This window comes from Nematostella vectensis, chromosome 13 (assembly GCF_932526225.1).
Source record: "Nematostella vectensis chromosome 13, jaNemVect1.1, whole genome shotgun sequence".
Classification (NCBI taxonomy): domain Eukaryota; kingdom Metazoa; phylum Cnidaria; class Anthozoa; order Actiniaria; family Edwardsiidae; genus Nematostella; species Nematostella vectensis.
Genome location: NC_064046.1, coordinates 5816028 through 5836272, shown reverse-complemented (window position 1 = coordinate 5836272; position 20245 = coordinate 5816028). Strand labels below are relative to the sequence as shown.

General features: G+C 38.8%; 1 protein-coding gene and 2 long non-coding RNA genes across 8 annotated transcripts; all 3 read right to left on the bottom strand.

The window, feature by feature from the left end:
• Window positions 1-19: 19 nt before the first annotated feature.
• LOC125558930 lies at window positions 20-7727 on the bottom strand. Its single transcript, XR_007306172.1, has 3 exons — window positions 7680-7727; window positions 620-673; window positions 20-261 (listed from the first exon to the last, which is right to left on the bottom strand). It is a non-coding gene; the product is annotated as an uncharacterized LOC125558930 (long non-coding RNA).
• Window positions 4431-6777, bottom strand: LOC116603376. Of its 2 annotated transcripts, XR_007306168.1 has the most exons (8): window positions 6713-6777; window positions 6413-6441; window positions 6204-6239; window positions 6024-6093; window positions 5562-5669; window positions 5160-5298; window positions 4728-4830; window positions 4431-4539 (listed from the first exon to the last, which is right to left on the bottom strand). It is a non-coding gene; the product is annotated as an uncharacterized LOC116603376 (long non-coding RNA). The 2 variants fall into 2 exon arrangements; XR_007306167.1 differs by having other exon boundaries at window positions 6413-6771.
• Window positions 7728-11729: 4002 nt separating the features above from the next.
• LOC125558927 lies at window positions 11730-18496 on the bottom strand. Of its 5 annotated transcripts, none has more exons than XR_007306165.1 (8): window positions 18438-18496; window positions 17171-17199; window positions 16962-16997; window positions 16782-16851; window positions 16320-16427; window positions 15918-16056; window positions 12076-12178; window positions 11730-11883 (listed from the first exon to the last, which is right to left on the bottom strand). XR_007306165.1 is itself a non-coding variant. In XM_048720423.1 (5 exons), the coding sequence occupies exons 1-4, from the start codon at window positions 16881-16883 to the stop codon at window positions 12087-12089; spliced, it is 441 nt and encodes a 146-aa protein (XP_048576380.1). In that variant the 5' UTR covers window positions 16884-17292; the 3' UTR covers window positions 11730-11883; window positions 12076-12086. The 5 variants fall into 5 exon arrangements, 1 of the variants encoding a protein (XP_048576380.1); XR_007306163.1 differs by lacking the exon at window positions 18438-18496 and adding an exon at window positions 17471-17535; XR_007306164.1 differs by having other exon boundaries at window positions 16962-17199; window positions 18438-18455.
• Window positions 18497-20245: the final 1749 nt, after the last annotated feature.

Here is a 20245-nt window from a genome sequence, read left to right as displayed (position 1 = left end):
ACAATTCACAACGCAGAAAATTTAGATACTTCAGCATAAAAGGCAGCCTAACACATTAATTGAAGCATCTATTCGAAGGGATGCCCAATTATTTTAATTTAGAGTTTAAAGTCACTGACAGCTCCTTTGGGGAGATTATATAAAAAAGCATCGACTCGCAGTAATCTGCCGAATGTTTAATTAACTGGTTTACATGTTCTCTCTTCTTCGTAAAAGTGCAGCTTCAGCCTCCTCCCCGGCAGCAATAATCCTTTCCTGTCACTGAAAAAAAAATCATGTTTAGCCCCAAATGTCAATGGAAGGGGATACATTTTTCTTTTCCCTTATAATTTTGTTATCCATGTCACCTATTTATATCAGCTTTGCTGAAGGGATTTACCTGGGAAAGTATTAGTAAATAAATAAACAAATATTTTTTGCAGCTCCTGATCAGATTTGTCTTATGTTACCCAATTTTTAAAACCTCTAAGTATTGGTATCTAGATTGGATGCCTATACTGAAACATCGAAGGTAGTTATACTTTTTTTATGATCTTCTATTCAGTGCTGTACTGAGTAGTAAATGATGAGTGTTAAAGGGACCGTTTTTTTTCCTGGACACACAAATGTAATAACTTACCGTCAGCCATATCAATGATACAATGAACTTGTGCATCGGTAAAAGGCTCACCAACTGCCACAGGTAAAGCCACTACAACACACTCATGAAACCTCATTAACGGTGCAAATGGGCCTATAAAAATACATACATGCATGTGTATCTATATATTATATAACACACTGAGATTGGCAAACAAGGGTTGATGCCTCTACAGCTCCCCAAAATTGCTGAAACTCGACGATAGGACTAATTCGACCTAAAACATAAAAAAGAATGCATGCTTTTTACAGACAAACAACAACAAAACCTGGAAGGAAAATTTCTGTGGCTAGAAGGCGTCAATTGAAATACCTTGTAGAAAATGCCATTTTTAACTCGTGAATGCTTGCAAAGCATTTAAGAGTTATTGGAGGGACTCCTGTGTCACTCGATCGTCGGATCGTTGGATCGATCATCCGTAAACTGTGGTATCTTTGGTAAGTATGTATGCTTTGTTGTGTAGCTAGACGGCTCACAGAATAGATGCAAACATCAAAGCCAGGTCCATACTATCAATTGAAAAACTTGTTAGTGCATAGAGCACACTTGATAAAACACAAGAGGATTATTGAGGAACATGGCCAAGGCTTTAAATTTTATGTTCACAAAATTACTCAATTAACGTTTAACTGAATTCAACCCACAACGCATGGGTAATTGATAGTAATGCTGTTTCTTTCAATGTGTTAAATAATGGCCCACAGGAGCTGGAAAGACAATATGTTATGCTATTCCTGCATTACTTCTAAATGGAGTAACAATTTGGCATTCCTGCTTAAAGAGAAGGGAGTGCCCTTGAGGAAATTGAAAAGTAACACAACTGCTTGGATGAGTGAAGGAGCCCATGTTATGTGTGCAACAAAGGCATTTGGCCTGGATATTGACCAAAAAAATGTCCGGTTTGTCGTTCCTCACATTATGCCAGAGTGTGTTGAGCACTACTACGAGGAGGCGGGACGAGATGGTGATCCAGCAGTATGCACCCTTTATAATCGCTTTGAGGACAGAACCAAAATTATGAACTCGATTGCTTAGTTGGAAAGGGAAGAACAGAAACAGCTAAAAAGATGGCAGCTTGATGACACTGTCAAATACTGCTTGGAAACAAGCTGTAGACATATGTTTTTTGGCATACTTTGGAGAAAATGCTGTCAATGTGCAGAACTGCCGAGAATACTGTGATAATTGTCTAGTTCAACAAAAGATAACAGGAGGATGTGACTCAGCTATCAATAAAAGCACTAGACTGTGTTACCTCCATGAGCATAAACAAAAGAGTGACATTGAAACTTCCAAACTATCAATTGCAATTAGGTTTTGTTTTGAAATCAACACATTACTCTAAATAGAGTGATAGACCAGTTAAAATATATTATTTTGTTTTTTAAATAGCTATATAGTTATAGTATATTCCTTTACATCAATCAAGCAAAAAAAAATAATAACACGAACACGATCTACAACTGTATTTGTAACAATTAAAATCCACTCTATTGATGACTTGCGGATCACCAGGATTTTTTTCTTCAAAAATCATGAAATTCAAGGATAGTATTGTAAAAATAGACTTGAAATCCGTGGTATCATTGCACCCCTACATATCGAAATTAAATATTTATATATTCAGACCTTGTTCTCCCGTAATGTTTCAGGCTACAGACTGTATTTTAGACATGACTTCAACTTTCTGGTTCAGCACCCTCTACAAACTGCTGAAAGGAGAACTTCCTAACTCCTGGGAAGCATTCATGCATCTTCCTATTAAAATTTTCCTTCACTTCATCGGTCCCTAGTCTCTTGAGTTAACCTAATCAAATGTGTTGGTTTTGATATACCTACGACATAAACCATAAACATTTGTTTGTAACATTGTGACAGTAACAAGTCATGCTGTCACTAAAATTTGTTTGTTCAACAATTAAATGACATAATGACAAAACAGTGACAGATAATAAACCATTTGTCACTATAACAACTGGTGCCTACTTTAAAGAATAATTATTTATGTCATATCAGATGCAGGACACCGACAAATAATTTATACACATTTTATACAAAAAGATTATAATTTTAATGGGTTGAACCACAATATTTTGTTAATAATCTTCTCTATCAAACTTGCCGGATTTTTTTTTACATGTTTATGAAATGGGTTTGAGACCCATATGATAAATTTTATAAAAACTGATCATTATTATGTATGAAAAAAATTGAAATTAATGATATAAAGCTCTCATTGCAATAATATACACTTGTTTGATGACATTTGCACAGTTTTTGCTTGCAACTTTTGGATGGTATCATAGTAATTGCATTGCTTTGATTACAGCACCTCTGTAACTACGATACAGCATATATTGTCCCCTGGTGTTTAGGTGGACACCATCCTTCAGCAAACCTTTTGAGGGGGATTTAAACAAAAAGCAAACGAGAGATCATTGATCACTACCTGTAAATATTTATTAACGATGTCTGCTTGGCGCCTAAAATGAATGTTATCGGCTCTTGGGATTATCAAACAGACACCAACAACTTTAACATTGTACGTTTCCCTAAGTTCGCGGGTCAAATTCTCAATTTCTGACCCAATTGTCTCCGGCCGCTTGGTCCCAATGTCGTTCGTTCCTACTTTTAGAATAACGATGTCGGCTTTCATTTTTTCGAAGCCGTTGGTTTTGATTTTGCGTTTCAACCTCTGCACTGTTAAGCCGCCGATGCCATGCATGACGACAGTTACCTCTGCTAGATCGTAGTCAAGAGTTCTCAATAACCATTGCCAATGGCTTCTTTTGTATGTTTCTATGACAAATTAAAAAAGAAAAACCTACAACCCGACTATGGAAAATTTCGCAAAGGTGAAACGGTTTTCTCTAACGGTTATTTTTTGTCAAGGATCTTTTAACGTGATTTGTCGTTTGGATTGTGTTCAGAATGTTTATATAAATGATTGGAAAGCATTTCCTAAGGATTCTTTTGATTGTCCCTTGATTGTACGTTGAGCCTGGTAAAGATTTGTTGTTTACCGTTAAGATGAACTCAACGTCAAATTCAGATTTGTAAGTTAACTTCAACCGGCACAATCTTCCCACAATCCAATCTTGTTCCTGATTATTCTTGGAATCAAATTCTTGAGAAATCCTTGAATAGTTCTTGAAAACTTCTTGAAAAAACGTTGTCGAAAGAGACAGTAAGTCTGTTTCGCTTCCTTGAAAGTTCAAGAGTGACAACGACAACAAACTGGTCTGATTGTAACACGTGAGCATGATACGTCATAACGGCGAGGATTTGCCATACGTCAAAACTCCCCACAGGTGGTAGACTGAGCTGACCCATTTTGTAATTGAAGTTATTGTTTTACAAGCATAATGCAATAGTCCTATTCACAGTCCCCGCCGCCATCTTGGACGCGAACACGAAAACGAGAAGAGAGTTGTCTCGAAAACACAGACGCCATCTTGATTTCTAGCTGTGTTTCACGTTTCGCTAAGAACTCTTCAAAAGTCGATTTTGGGCCTTCTAGATAATTATATGGATGATTCAAACGAAGTTTCTCCAACTTTAAAAAGAAAAGGAAAGCAGTGTGCAGTTAAAGGCTGCTCAAATTCATTTTATGACCCGGAAACTGGCTTGCATTTCTTTAAGTTTCCTTCGACTCCTGCTTGGCGTCGCACTCGCTGGTACAATTTGATCGGCAGGCAACACAAACGAGATGGTTTTGAAGTTACAGTGAGGACGTCTACAACGTCAATAGGATCGTCATTTCTTTCAATGATTCTTCCACTGGCATTTCGGATGGTGATGGTGATTCAAGACAATCAACAAAACTCACATTGATTCGGTTGTAAGGGCCAGTCTCGCCTCAGCCTCTGCTACAGCAGCTTGTATGCGATCCTGGGTAACTGTAAAAAAAAAAAAAAACAAGTAAAATAATTAAAAATGTACATGAGTTATATATTTAAGCCAACCCTCACTACTTTCACTTCGTGACCGTTCTACGATATCCACGTTATCCATCGAGCTCAGAAAATCGACAGGGTTTAATAGATATTCTGAATTCAAGAATGTTTTTTAAATTTACTAGACTTACCATTGCTTAAGTCAATAGTGGCCCTTACTTCTGGGTCTCCAGCAAGGGTTGGGCACAACACTACCAACCAAAGGTCGGAAAAGGTGGCCTGGTAGTGTCCGCCCTGTTAATGAAATCGGTAAATTTTAGTGTTTTGAGATTTTTGCGGTATTAAGAATACAAACATAAACTGGTAATAAGAATCTATTTTTAGCCTAGACAGGTTCTTAGGGGGAAGGTCAAAACGAATGTCATCTGGGGGGCCCATCTGTGGTGTAACCCCCTACAAAAGAATTCAGGTGCTCGAAATCAGGAGAGGAGGGGATGTACAACTAGTCCACAGCAGAGGGCAACTTTTTTTTACCTCGCGCGACCATGGTAAACAAAGTTGGAAATTTGATAAAATGATTCCATTTATCCCTTTTATCTCATCCATTCTTGCTCCTTGTATACCCAAGTCATGAAAGACCATTAGTGTCGTTGCGTCTACAACGTCAATAGGATCGTCATTTCTTTCAATGATTCTTCCACTGGCATTTCGGATGGTGATATTCCTCTCGCGCAGGTTGGCAATGGCCACTTGATACAAGAGCTACAGATAAAACAATTCCAATTAGTTTGTGGTTGAACAATACTCTCCCTATATCGGTACAGTGGAGACAGAATGCTGTGGAGACATCTTTTTTCAATTTGAAAAATAATACATGTGCAATGATTTGGTTTATTGATTCTGATAACTTGTGTCCAAAATATTTAATTCATAATTGAAATTTTGAATCCATAACTAACTGTGGAATCTATATAAATTAATAAGTCTAAGAATGCGATTGAACTTGGTGTAATTGTTGTAATCACCTCGTTTGTATCGGAAGCAGTGAAACGTCTTTGGAAGGTTGTGTCCCTTCCACGGAGACGGACTCTAATGTTGCCTTCGCCTTCAGCACCGACGAGGTGTTGTAGGTCCTAAAATGTAGACAAAAATCATAAATAGTTTCAATTTTAACGTTTAATCCTGACATATTCTTGGTCTAATGTTGGTGCCGAAAACAAATCGAGTTAAAATGCATCGACCTTCTACAAATGCTGCCAGGGAGCTTCTCCTATGACGTCATGCCGTAAAAACCGCTCGGCGAACTGACTTGCTTGATGCACAATTTCGTAATATATTTTTCTTGGATAAGAGAATAAGACAACATTCGCATATAATTTTAGATGTCATTCTTTTCAAATAGGAGCGCGCGAGAAAAAAGAGCTCCTTGTGTGTCGATCTCCGTGACGTCCAGGGTCCCCGAGGATGCTTGTCCATGAACTGCTTACCCTCTCTTGATCTCTTCTTAACCCTTCTTTGTACTCTCTGTCTTGCTGGTCACGTCTATTTTTTCTGTCTCTGCAATAATGCAATGTTTTTTTTGTACACATAAAAACGACATTTAAAAAAATATATGAATGTTTAGTAAAACTGTTAAAAATTGTTCCAAGCTATTAAATGTCACGTACCTCTTCAATTTCTAACAAACGTTGTCTTTCCCTATCCTGTAAAAAAGCAAAATAAAAATTATTTATAATAAATAAACAGAAATGATGACTATGTGTATATCCCAATGTTAACATACCGGACGGTTCTACATTGAATATTGTTCGATATTCTTTTTAAATATTTCCCACGTTTAATTGGTCGATTCTGAGACTTTCTAGGTATTCCCTACCCTGCTCCTCTCGAACATTTCTTCGGTCTCTGTAATTAAAATAAAAGAGTTATCAAATTATAAAACACACTTATGAGAATAAAAGAAAGACAATGCGAAAGGGTCCTACAATTCACAACTCAGAAAATTTAGATACTTCAGCATAAAAGGCAGCCTAACACATTAATTGAAGCATCTATTCGAAGGGATGCCCAATTATTTTAATTTAGAGTTTAAAGTCACTGACAGCTCCTTTGGGGAGATTATATAAAAAAGCATCGACTCGCAGTAATCTGCCGAATGTTTAATTAACTGGTTTACATGTTCTCTCTTCTTCGTAAAAGTGCAGCTTCAGCCTCCTCCCCGGCAGCAATAATCCTTTCCTGACACTGAAAAAAAAAATCATGTTTAGCCCCAAATGTCAATGGAAGGGGATACATTTTTCTTTTCCCTTATAATTTTGTTATCCATGTCACCTATTTATATCAGCTTTGCTGAAGGGATTTACCTGGGAAAATATTAGTAAATAAATAAACAAATATTTTTTGCAGCTCCTGATCAGATTTGTCTTATGTTACCCAATTTTTTTAACATCTAAGTATTGGTATCTAGATTGGATGCCTATACTGAAACATCGAAGGTAGTTATACTTTTTTTATGATCTTCTATTCAGTGCTGTACTGAGTAGTAAATGATGAGTGTTAAAGGGACCGTTTTTTACCTGGACACACAAATGTAATAACTTACCGTCAGCCATATCAATGATACAATGAACTTGTGCATCGGCAAAAGGCTCACCAACTGCCACAGGTAAAGCCACTACAACACACTCATGAAACCTCATTAACGGTGCAAATGGGCCTATAAAAATACATACATGCATGTGTATCTATATATTATATAACATAAAATATATCTATAAAAATTAAACAAATTACAAATTACCAGTAATAAAGAGACAGATAAGTCTGCAATCTTATTTGACGAGCTCCTAATTATTTATTTATTTATAACAATACCAATATACGGTACACGTCACAATAATACCCAAATACTGCACATTGTGTTACGGGAACCGCCACCACCCCTCTTCTAGACACCATTTACATGTAGCTGAATACCTCTTGAATAAATCCAAACGATTTTGTCAGAGTTTGATTGACCAAAGATGGACTAGTAATCACCATTTACTCCCAGATGTGGAGATCTACTTCTCTGATGCATAGTAGATTGAATGGATGGAATAACCATGTTTAAACCCCAGTCCTTGAGAAAAAAACATACATACCACCCCAGAAGCCAGAAGTCCTGTCAGAATCTGAGGTGGACCCACCCCAAAACAAGTCCTCTTTCTAAAATGCAAACTCATTATTTATCATCAAAACCAGTATTCATTTTTATATCTTCCCGTTGATGATAAAAGTTTGATATGATGATGCGATACACATTTGTTTCCCCAAGTTCTTTGGATGTTAGAGGAGGCGAATGAAAAACGTGCATTCTAATCAAGGTAATCAAGAGAGGTGACAGCAGTACAGTGAAAAGGACGGAGATATGCAATTGTAAATAACTGATGTGATGGAAAGCTTTTTTTTTTCAGGTAATCTTATGCCTTACCATGGCAAACTGTTTTCTGTTGATGCCCAATTGAGGGCGATCAGGAACCCAACCCTTGTTTGCAATTGAATCTGCAGTAAAAACACTGCCATGGGTACTGGCAGTACTGAGATTGGCAAACAAGGGTTGATGCCTCTACAGCTCCCCAAAATTGCTGAAACTCGACGATAGGACTAATTCGACCTAAAACATAAAAAAGAATGCATGCTTTTTACAGACAAACAACAACAACAAAACCTGGAAGGAAAATTTCTGTGGCTAGAAGGCGTCAATTGAAATACCTTGTAGAAAATGCCATTTTTAACTCGTGAATGCTTGCAAAGCATTTAAGAGTTATTGGAGGGACTCCTGTGTCACTCGATCGTCGGATCGTTGGATCGATCATCCGTAAACTGTGGTATCTTTGGTAAGTATGTATGCTTTGTTGTGTAGCTAGACGGCTCACAGAATAGATGCAAACATCAAAGCCAGGTCCATACTATCAATTGAAAAACTTGTTAGTGCATAGAGCACACTTGATAAAACACAAGAGGATTATTGAGGAACATGGCCAAGGCTTTAAATTTTATGTTCACAAAATTACTCAATTAACGTTTAACTGAATTCAACCCACAACGCATGGGTAATTGATAGTAATGCTGTTTCTTTCAATGTGTTAAATAATGGCCCACAGGAGCTGGAAAGACAATATGTTATGCTATTCCTGCATTACTTCTAAATGGAGTAACAATTTGGCATTCCTGCTTAAAGAGAAGGGAGTGCCCTTGAGGAAATTGAAAAGTAACACAACTGCTTGGATGAGTGAAGGAGCCCATGTTATGTGTGCAACAAAGGCATTTGGCCTGGGTATTGACCAAAAAAATGTCCGGTTTGTCGTTCCTCACATTATGCCAGAGTGTGTTGAGCACTACTACGAGGAGGCGGGACGAGCTGGCAGAGATGGTGATCCAGCAGTATGCACCCTTTATAATCGCTTTGAGGACAGAACCAAAATTATGAACTCGATTGCTTAGTTGGAAAGGGAAGAACAGAAACAGCTAAAAAGATGGCAGCTTGATGACACTGTCAAATACTGCTTGGAAACAAGCTGTAGACATATATTTTTTGGCATACTTTGAAGAAAATGCTGTCAATGTGCAGAACTGCCGAGAATACTGTGATAATTGTCTAGTTCAACAAAAGATAACAGGAGGATGTGACTCAGCTATCAATAAAAGCACTAGACTGTGTTACCTCCATGAGCATAAACAAAAGAGTGACATTGAAACTTCCAAACTATCAATTGCAATTAGGTTTTGTTTTGAAATCAACACATTACTCTAAATAGAGTGATAGACCAGTTAAAATATATTATTTTGTTTTTTAAATAGCTATATAGTTATAGTATATTCCTTTACATCAATCAAGCAAAAAAAATAATAACACGAACACGATCTACAACTGTATTTGTAACAATTAAAATCCACTCTATTGATGACTTGCGGATCACCAGGATTTTTTTCTTCAAAAATCATAAAATTCAAGGATAGTATTGTAGAAATAGACTTGAAATCCGTGGTATCATTGCACCCCTACATATCGAAATTAAATATTTATATATTCAGACCTTGTTCTCCCGTAATGTTTCAGGCTACAGACTGTATTTTAGACATGACTTCAACTTTCTGGTTCAGCATCCTCTACAAACTGCTGAAAGGAGAACTTCCTAACTCCTGGGAAGCATTCATGCATCTTCCTATTAAAATTTTCCTTCACTTCATCGGTCCCTAGTCTCTTGATTTACCCTATAAAATGTGTTGGTTTTGATATACCTACGACATAAACCATAAACATTTGTTTGTAACATTGTGACAGTAACAAGTCATGCTGTCACTAAAATTTGTTTGTTCAACAATTAAATGACATAATGACAAAACAGTGACAGATAATAAACCATTTGTCACTATAACAACTGGTGCCTACTTTAAAGAATAATTATTTATGTCATATCAGATGCAGGACACCGACAAATAATTTATACACATTTTATACAAAAAGATTATAATTTTAATGGGTTGAACCACAATATTTTGTTAATAATCTTCTCTATCAAACTTGCCGGATTTTTTTTTACATGTTTATGAAATGGGTTTGAGACCCATATGATAAATTTTATAAAAACTGATCATTATTATGTATGAAAAAAATTGAAATTAATGATATAAAGCTCTCATTGCAATAATATACACTTGTTTGATGACATTTGCACAGTTTTTGCTTGCAACTTTTGGATGGTATCATAGTAATTGCATTGCTTTGATTACAGCACCTCTGTAACTACGATACAGCATATATTGTCCCCTGGTGTTTAGGTGGACACCATCCTTCAGCAAACCTTTTGAGGGGGATTTAAACAAAAAGCAAACGAGAGATCATTGATCACTACCTGTAAATATTTATTAACGCTGTCTGCTTGGCGCCTAAAATGAATGTTATCGGCTCTTGGGATTATCAAACAGACACCAACAACTTTAACATTGTACGTTTCCCTAAGTTCGCGGGTCAAATTCTCAATTTCTGACCCAATTGTCTCCGGCCGCTTGGTCCCAATGTCGTTCGTTCCTACTTTTAGAATAACGATGTCGGCTTTCATTTTTTCGAAGCCGTTGGTTTTGATTTTGCGTTTCAACCTCTGCACTGTTAAGCCGCCGATGCCATGCATGACGACAGTTACCTCTGCTAGATTGTAGTCAAGAGTTCTCAATAACCATTGCCAATGGCTTCTTTTGTATGTTTCTATGACAAATTAAAAAAGAAAAACCTACAACCCGACTATGGAAAATTTCGCAAAGGTGAAACGGTTTTCTCTAACGGTTATTTTTTGTCAAGGATCTTTTAACGTGATTTGTCGTTTGGATTGAATTCAGAATGTTTAAATAAATGATTGGAAAGCATTTCCTAAGGATTATTTTGATTGTCCCTTGATTGTACGTTGAGCCTGGTAAAGATTTGTTGTTTACCGTTAAGATGAACTCAACGTCAAATTCAGATTTGTAAGTTAACTTCAACCGGCACAATCTTCCCACAATCCAATCTTGTTCCTGATTATTCTTGGAATCAAATTCTTGAGAAATCCTTGAATAGTTCTTGAAAACTTCTTGAAAAAACGTTGTCGAATGAGACAGTAAGTCTGTTTCGCTTCCTTGAAAGTTCAAGAGTGACAACGACAACAAACTGATCTGATTGTAACACGTGAGCATGATACGTCATAACGGCGAGGATTCGCCATACGTCAAAACTCCCCACAGGTGGTAGACTGAGCTGACCCATTTTGTAATTGAAGTTATTGTTTTACAAGCATAATGCAATAGTCCTATTTACAGTCCCCGCCGCCATCTTGGACGCGAACACGAAAACGAGGCGAGAGTTGTCTCGAAAACACAGACGCCATCTTGATTTCTAGCTGTGTTGCACGTTTCGCTAAGAACTCTTCAAAAGTCGATTTTGGGCCTTCTAGATAATTATATGGATGATTCAAACGAAGTTTCTCCAACTTTAAAAAGCAAAGGAAAGCAGTGTGCAGTTAAAGGCTGCTCAAATTCATTTTATGACCCGGAAACTGGCTTGCATTTCTTTAAGTTTCCTTCGACTCCTGCTTGGCGTCGCACTCGCTGGTACAATTTGATCGGCAGGCAACACAAACGAGATGGTTTTGAAGTTACAGTGAGGACGTCTACAACGTCAATAGGATCGTCATTTCTTTCAATGATTCTTCCACTGGCATTTCGGATGGTGATGGTGATTCAAGACAATCAACAAAACTCACATTGATTAGGTTGTAAGGGCCAGTCTCGCCTCAGCCTCTGCTACAGCAGCTTGTATGCGATCCTGGGTAACTGTAAAAACAAAAAACAAAAAACAAGTAAAATAATTAAAAATGTACATGAGTTATATATTTAAGCCAACCCTCACTACTTTCACTTCGTGACCGTTCTACGATATCCACGTTATCCATCGAGCTCAGAAAATCGACAGGGTTTAATAGATATTCTGAATTCAAGAATGTTTTTTAAATGTACTAGACTTACCATTGCTTAAGTCAATAGTGGCCCTTACTTCTGGGTCTCCAGCAAGGGTTGGGCACAACACTGCCAAACAAAGGTCGGAAAAGGTGGCCTGGTAGTGTCCGCCCTGTTAATGAAATCGGTAAATTTTAGTATTTTGAGATTTTTGCGGTATTAAGAATACAAACATAAACTGGTAATAAGAACCTATTTTTAGCCTAGACAGGTTCTTAGGGGGAAGATCAAAACGAATGTCATCTGGGTGGCCCATCTGTGGTGTAACCCCCTACAAAAGAATTCAGGTGCTCGAAATCAGGAGAGGAGGGGATGTACAACTAGTCCACAGCAGAGGGCAACTTTTTTTTACCTCGCGCGACCATGGTAAACAAAGTTGGAAATTTGATAAAATGATTCCATTTATCCCTTTTATCTCATCCATTCTTGCTCCTTGTAGATAGATAGATAGATAATGTGTTTATTAACCCTATTGCAGCGAAAGCTGAATTACAGGGCAGCCAGTATATATATAATACATCCTTACATTTACATAACTTGTTGATAACGATAAGTACAGAAATTGTTGAGCCTATTCGTACGGCCGCAGATGGGGACAACAGACGCCGTACCGGACCGTAAACCATACCCATGGTGCGTTGCTACAGGAATAGGAATTAAGCGTTTAAGGGGGCCTCCGCGTTTGGCCTTTGCCACGAGAGCGATGCATGCCGTTTCTCTACGCTGGCATAGTGTTTCCAATTTAGCGTGTGATAATGCCTCATGGTAAGAGAGGTTTGGAAACACTATGCGCAGCACTTTTTTTTGGACCGATTCCACTAACTCTACCAAGTACTCTGGCAATGCCGACCAGACAGGCGAGGCATATTCAAGCACAGGTCTCATTGTGCTACAGTATACTTGAATAAGGTCGTTTGATGATAGACCGCTTTTCTTGAGCGCACGGATTGCATACAAACGCTTGGTGGCCTTCTTCACGATAGCATCACAGTGAGTATTCCACGAGAGGTCACTGGTGATGTGGACACCAAGCAACTTATAGCAATCCACGCGCTCAATAACACAACCATTTATGAGCATAGGAGCAAGCTCAGTAGAATTATAAGTAAGGAAGCACATGGCCATTTCTGTGCATTTCTTGGCATTAAGGCGCATATTGCGTGCAAGGGCATAGCTATTTATGTCATTCGCAACAAACGGAAGGTAGCTAGGAGAATTTCTTGGAACAACTTCAAAAACTGTAGCGTCATCTACATACTTGATGCGATACTGCCAGTCGCGCGCTAACCTATTCACCAATATTGCAAATAGTAACGGAGCTAGCCTGGTGCCCTGTGGGATTCCTCCCTTAGGTGATATTACATGGGAGCGTGAATCCCTTATCTTAACATACTGACTCCTGTTGGATACAAATGACGACATCCATCGAATGATACATTCATGGACACCTAGGTGACTCATTTCTGCTATTAGAACGTTATGGTCCACTAAATCAAAGCCTTTACTGAAGTCAGAAAAAAACAGTCTGACCCAGCAGTCCCCTTTGTCGAGAGCCTCGAAAATTATGTGCATCACATAGACCAGCGCTTCAGTAGTAGACTTCCCAGCAACTGCAAACTGTAACCAGTCCAGTTGATGTAGCACTTGATGGAGTAGTGGCTGAAGCGTAAACCCTTCCAGTACCTTGGCGAGTTGTGATGTCAAGGCGATCGGCCGTAGGTCATCTTCGACTACTTTAGGGCGGGGGCACTTGGGGATGGGCGAGATCTCAGACTGCTTTAGTGGAGCAGGGACGTATCCTTGAATGAGCGACGCATTGTATAGATCGCAAACCACAGGAGCGAGTTCGATTGCAAAGGTGTTCCAGATCCTAGCTGGAATTGGATCAGGACCAGATGACTTGTTGGTTTTCACCTGGCGTAGGGCCTGGTACGCACGCCTATTATCGATCAACAGTTCATCAGGAACCTGGTAGAATGACCCAGGTGCTTGAGGCGGTAGTGGTTCAAAGTGCGCAGTTAAACTACCGAGAAAATTGTTAAATCTAGTAGCTAGGTCAGAGGTTGTTGGAATGTCGTCACACAACATCTGTTGAGACCAGTCACGTGAAGTCCCGCTGTCCCCAGATAGACCCTTGACTTCTTTCCACCACCTTTTCACATTGGTATTCTTGAGTTTGGCGACTTTGGTCTTATAGTAAGAGGCTTTGTTTTTTTTGCACTCTTCCTGAACAGAGTTTCTGTACATTTTGAATTGCGGTGAGTCATTTCCAAATTGATGAAATGCCTTTTGGCGTTTGGAAACAAGGTACTTGAGCTTATTGGATACCCACGGTTTATCACTACTGCAAATCGATATCTTCCTGAGAGGGAGATACTTGTCGACAGCCATATACAAAACATCCGAAAATGCCTGGAATTTTTCAGAGACCAGCTGTTTGTCAAATACTTCGGTCCAGCGCTGATGCGTTATCCAACAGCCAAAGTCCCGGATCTTACTGGGCCGGAGGTCACGTTTCCAAATAGTTGTCTTAGCCCTAGGTTTGAGAGACCTCAGAATAGGCGCTATAAGCAACGTGTAGTGGTCGGATCTTCCAATCTTTGGCAGCTGGCACACAGGAGCGAAGGAGTTGGGCATGTTGGTAAGGCACCAGTCGAGGATGCCGGTATCACGGGTCAGTACTTTGACGATCTGAGAGAGACCCGTAGCACGCTTTGTATCGACTTCACTGAACCGAGTACTTGTGGGATTGAAATCACCGCAGATAAGAACAAGTCCCTCTGGATGATTACGTAGGAAGCTCTCAGTATTAGACTGCAGATGTTCTAGGAGCCTACAGTTCTCAACTTCGCCACAACTAGTGGAGTGGTATACAGATCCAAGTAATATCCTGGAGATTTTGCGAGGGAGCCTGCGTGGTCTAGCATCAATCCATATCGATTCGATGTCCTGTGATTCGTAGTCAGACAGTCTTGTGCACGAGATGTTAGAGTCGACGTAAACGCATACACCACCACCAGACGTGTGTGTTCTATCGCGCCTGAAGCACGAAAACCCGAGGAGGTTAACTGCAGCATCCGGGATGTCAGGGTGCAGCCAAGACTCAGTGATGCAGACGATTTGGGGTCTATTGAGATTAACAACAGTTTGAAGCTCATCGATCTTGTGTTGAATTGATCTGATATTACTGTAAACCAAACTAGGAATTGAAGCTTTAAGAGTTCCAGCAGCGACATCATCGACTGATGGGGTACCTGTGGTCTCAGGCACAGGGAGACCATCCGAACGGTTGACTCGGGACTTACGAGAGGATCTAAAAGGTTTTCTAATGCCTAGATCCTTCAAACGAAGCCACAGTTCTTTATCAATACGTTGCTTGGGTTGTGTTTTCCTAATTGACTTCAGCGTAGCGCTGTCATAAACCCTTCTCGAGCTCAGAGAACGTATCGGCTTTCCAAGATGGCGGACATGAGCACTCGGATTCGGGAACCCATGATCTTGACTGAAACAAGGCCAGATGATGATAAAACAGGGCCACCAACACACCAGGAGTAAGGACTGCCATTTAGCTGATGTAATAGGCCACATGCCGGCCGCTCAGAGAACGTATCGGCTTTCCAAGATGGCGGACATGAGCACTCGGATTCGGGAACCCATGATCTTGACTGAAACAAGGCCAGATGATGATAAAACAGGGCCACCAACACACCAGGAGTAAGGACTGCCATTTAGCTGATGTAATAGGCCACATGCCGGCCGCAAGATAGGCTTGAAATCGAACGTTGGACAAAAACAGACAGACAAATTCTAACGTGGGGCAACCCGTGGAGGTGCCGCTGACCCTTGTATACCCAAGTCATGAAAGACCATTAGTGTCGTTGCGTCTACAACGTCAATAGGATCGTCATTTCTTTCAATGATTCTTCCACTGGCATTTCGGATGGTGATATTCCTCTCGCGCAGGTTGGCAATGGCCACTTGATACAAGAGCTACAGATAAAACAATTCCAATTAGTTTGTGGTTGAACAATACTCTCCCTATATCGGTACAGTGGAGACAGAATGCTGTGGAGACATCTTTTTTCAATTTGAAAAATAATACATGTGCAATGATTTGGTTTATTGATTCTGATAACTCGTGTCCAAAATATTTAATTCATAATTGAAATTTTGAATCCATAACTAACTGTGGAATCTATATAAATTAATAAGTCTAAGAATGCGATTGGACTTGGTGTAATTGTTGTAATCACCTCGTTTGTATCGGAAGCAGTGAAACGTCTTTGGAAGGTTGTGTCCCTTCCACGGAGACGGACTCTAATGTTGCCTTCGCCTTCAGCACCGACGAGGTGTTGTAGGTCCTAAAATGTAGACAGAAATCATAAATAGTTTCAAATTTAAGGTTTAATCCTTACATATTCTTGGTCTGATGTTGGTGCCGAAAACAAATCGAGTTAAAATGCATCGACCTTCTACAAATGCTGCCAGGGAGCTTCTCCTATGACGTCATGCTGTAAAAACCGCTCGGCGAACTGACTTGCTTGATGCACAATTTCGTAATATATTTTTCTTGGATAAGAGAATAAGACAACATTCGCATGTAATTTTAGATGTCATTCTTTGCAAATAGGAGCGCGCGAGAAAAAAGAGCTCCCTGTGTGTCGATCTCCGTGACGTCCAGGGTCCCCGAGGATGCTTGTCCATGAACTGCTTACCCTCTCTTGATCTCTTCTTAACCCTTCTTCGTACTCTCTGTCTTGCTGGTCACGTCTATTTTTTCTGTCTCTGCAATAATGCAATGTTTTTTTTGTACACATAAAAACGACATTTAAAAAAATATATGAATGTTTAGTAAAACTGTTAAAAATTGTTCCAAGCTATTAAATGTCACGTACCTCTTCAATTTCTAACAAACGTTGTCTTTCCCTATCCTGTAAAAAAGCAAAATAAAAATTATTTATAATAAATAAACAGAAATGATGACTATGTGTATATCCCAATGTTAACATACCGGACGGTTCTACATTGAATATTGTTCGATATTCTTTTTAAATATTTCCCACGTTTAATTGGTCCATTCTGAGACTTTCTAGGTATTCCCTACCCTGCTCCTCTCGAACATTTCTTCGGTCTCTGTAATTAAAATAAAAGAGTTATCAAATTATAAAACACACTTATGAGAATAAAAGAAAGACAATGCGAAAGGGTCCTACAATTCACAACTCAGAAAATGTAGATACTTCAGCATAAAAGGCAGCCTAACACATTAATTGAAGCATCTATTCGAAGGGATGCCCAATTATTTTAATTTAGAGTTTAAAGTCACTGACAGCTCCTTTGGGGAGATTATATAAAAAAGCATCGACTCGCAGTAATCTGCCGAATGTTTAATTAACTGGTTTACATGTTCTCTCTTCTTCGTAAAAGTGCAGCTTCAGCCTCCTCCCCGGCAGCAATAATCCTTTCCTGACACTGAAAAAAAAAATCATGTTTAGCCCCAAATGTCAATGGAAGGGGATACATTTTTCTTTTCCCTTATAATTTTGTTATCCATGTCACCTATTTATATCAGCTTTGCTGAAGGGATTTACCTGGGAAAATATTAGTAAATAAATAAACAAATATTTTTTGCAGCTCCTAATCAGATTTGTCTTATGTTACCCAATTTTTAAAACCTCTAAGTATTGGTATCTAGATTGGATGCCTATACTGAAACATCGAAGGTAGTTATACTTTTTTTATGATCTTCTATTCAGTGCTGTACTGAGTAGTAAATGATGAGTGTTAAAGGGACCGTTTTTTACCTGGACACACAAATGTAATAACTTACCGTCAGCCATATCAATGATACAATGAACTTGTGCATCGGCAAAAGGCTCACCAACTGCCACAGGTAAAGCCACTACAACACACTCATGAAACCTCATTAACGGTGCAAATGGGCCTATAAAAATACATACATGCATGTGTATCTATATATTATATAACATAAAATATATCTATAAAAATTAAACAAATTACAAATTACCAGTAATAAAGAGACAGATAAGTCTGCAATCTTCTTTGACGAGCTCCTAATTATTTATTTATTTATAACAATACCAATATACGGTAAACGTCACAATAATACCCAAATACTGCACATTGTGTTACGGGAACCGCCACCACCCCTCTTCTAGACACCATTTACATGTAGCTGAATACCTCTTGAATAAATCCAAACGATTTTGTCAGAGTTTGATTGACCAAAGATGGACTAGTAATCACCATTTACTCCCAGATGTGGAGATCTACTTCTCTGATGCATAGTAGATTGAATGGATGGAATAACCATGTTTAAACCCCAGTCCTTGAGAAAAAAACATACATACCACCCCAGAAGCCAGAAGTCCTGTCAGAATCTGAGGTGGACCCACCCCAGACAAGTCCTCTTTCTAAAATGCAAACTCATTATTTATCATCAAAACCAGTATTCATTTTTATATCTTCCCGTTGATGATAAAAGTTTGATATGATGATGCGATACACATTTGTTTCCCCAAGTTCTTTGGATGTTAGAGGAGGCGAATGAAAAACGTGCATTCTAATCAAGGTAATCAAGAGAGGTGACAGCAGTACAGTGAAAAGGACGGAGATATGCAATTGTAAATAACTGATGTGATGGAAAGCTTTTTTTTTTCAGGTAATCTTATGCCTTACCATGGCAAACTGTTTTCTGTTGATGCCCAATTGAGGGCGATCAGGAACCCAACCCTTGTTTGCAATTGAATCTGCAGTAAAAACACTGCCATGGGTACTGGCAGTACTGAGATTGGCAAACAAGGGTTGATGCCTCTACAGCTCCCCAAAATTGCTGAAACTCGACGATAGGACTAATTCGACCTAAAACATAAAAAAGAATGCATGCTTTTTACAGACAAACAACAACAACAAAACCTGGAAGGAAAATTTCTGTGGCTAGAAGGCGTCAATTGAAATACCTTGTAGAAAATGCCATTTTTAACTCGTGAATGCTTGCAAAGCATTTAAGAGTTATTGGAGGGACTCCTGTGTCACTCGATCGTCGGATCGTTGGATCGATCATCCGTAAACTGTGGTATCTTTGGTAAGTATGTATGCTTTGTTGTGTAGCTAGACGGCTCACAGAATAGATGCAAACATCAAAGCCAGGTCCATACTATCAGTTGAAAAACTTGTTAGTGCATAGAGCACACTTGATAAAACACAAGAGGATTATTGAGGAACATGGCCAAGGCTTTAAATTTTATGTTCACAAAATTACTCAATTAACGTTTAACTGAATTCAACCCACAACGCATGGGTAATTGATAGTAATGCTGTTTCTTTCAATGTGTTAAATAATGGCCCACAGGAGCTGGAAAGACAATATGTTATGCTATTCCTGCATTACTTCTAAATGGAGTAACAATTTGGCATTCCTGTTTAAAGAGAAGGGAGTGCCCTTGAGGAAATTGAAAAGTAACACAACTGCTTGGATGAGTGAAGGAGCCCATGTTATGTGTGCAACAAAGGCATTTGGCCTGGGTATTGACCAAAAAAATGTCCGGTTTGTCGTTCCTCACATTATGCCAGAGTGTGTTGAGCACTACTACGAGGAGGCGGGACGAGCTGGCAGAGATGGTGATCCAGCAGTATGCACCCTTTATAATCGCTTTGAGGACAGAACCAAAATTATGAACTCGATTGCTTAGTTGGAAAGGGAAGAACAGAAACAGCTAAAAAGATGGCAGCTTGATGACACTGTCAAATACTGCTTGGAAACAAGCTGTAGACATATATTTTTTGGCATACTTTGAAGAAAATGCTGTCAATGTGCAGAACTGCCGAGAATACTGTGATAATTGTCTAGTTCAACAAAAGATAACAGGAGGATGTGACTCAGCTATCAATAAAAGCACTAGACTGTGTTACCTCCATGAGCATAAACAAAAGAGTGACATTGAAACTTCCAAACTATCAATTGCAATTAGGTTTTGTTTTGAAATCAACACATTACTCTAAATAGAGTGATAGACCAGTTAAAATATATTATTTTGTTTTTTAAATAGCTATATAGTTATAGTATATTCCTTTACATCAATCAAGCAAAAAAAATAATAACACGAACACGATCTACAACTGTATTTGTAACAATTAAAATCCACTCTATTGATGACTT

Bases quoted from the DNA above. Each gene is read 5' to 3' on its own strand.
- LOC125558927 (XM_048720423.1), bottom strand. From the start codon at position 16,883: ATGTGTACAAAAAAAACATTGCATTATTGCAGAGACAGAAAAAATAGA. The intron at 16,428-16,781 runs GTAAGCAGTTCA...TCTACATTTTAG, and splicing joins TAAGAAGAGATCAAGAGAGG to GACCTACAACACCTCGTCGG. The intron at 16,057-16,319 runs GTGATTACAACA...TTTTATCTGTAG, and splicing joins CTGCTTCCGATACAAACGAG to CTCTTGTATCAAGTGGCCAT.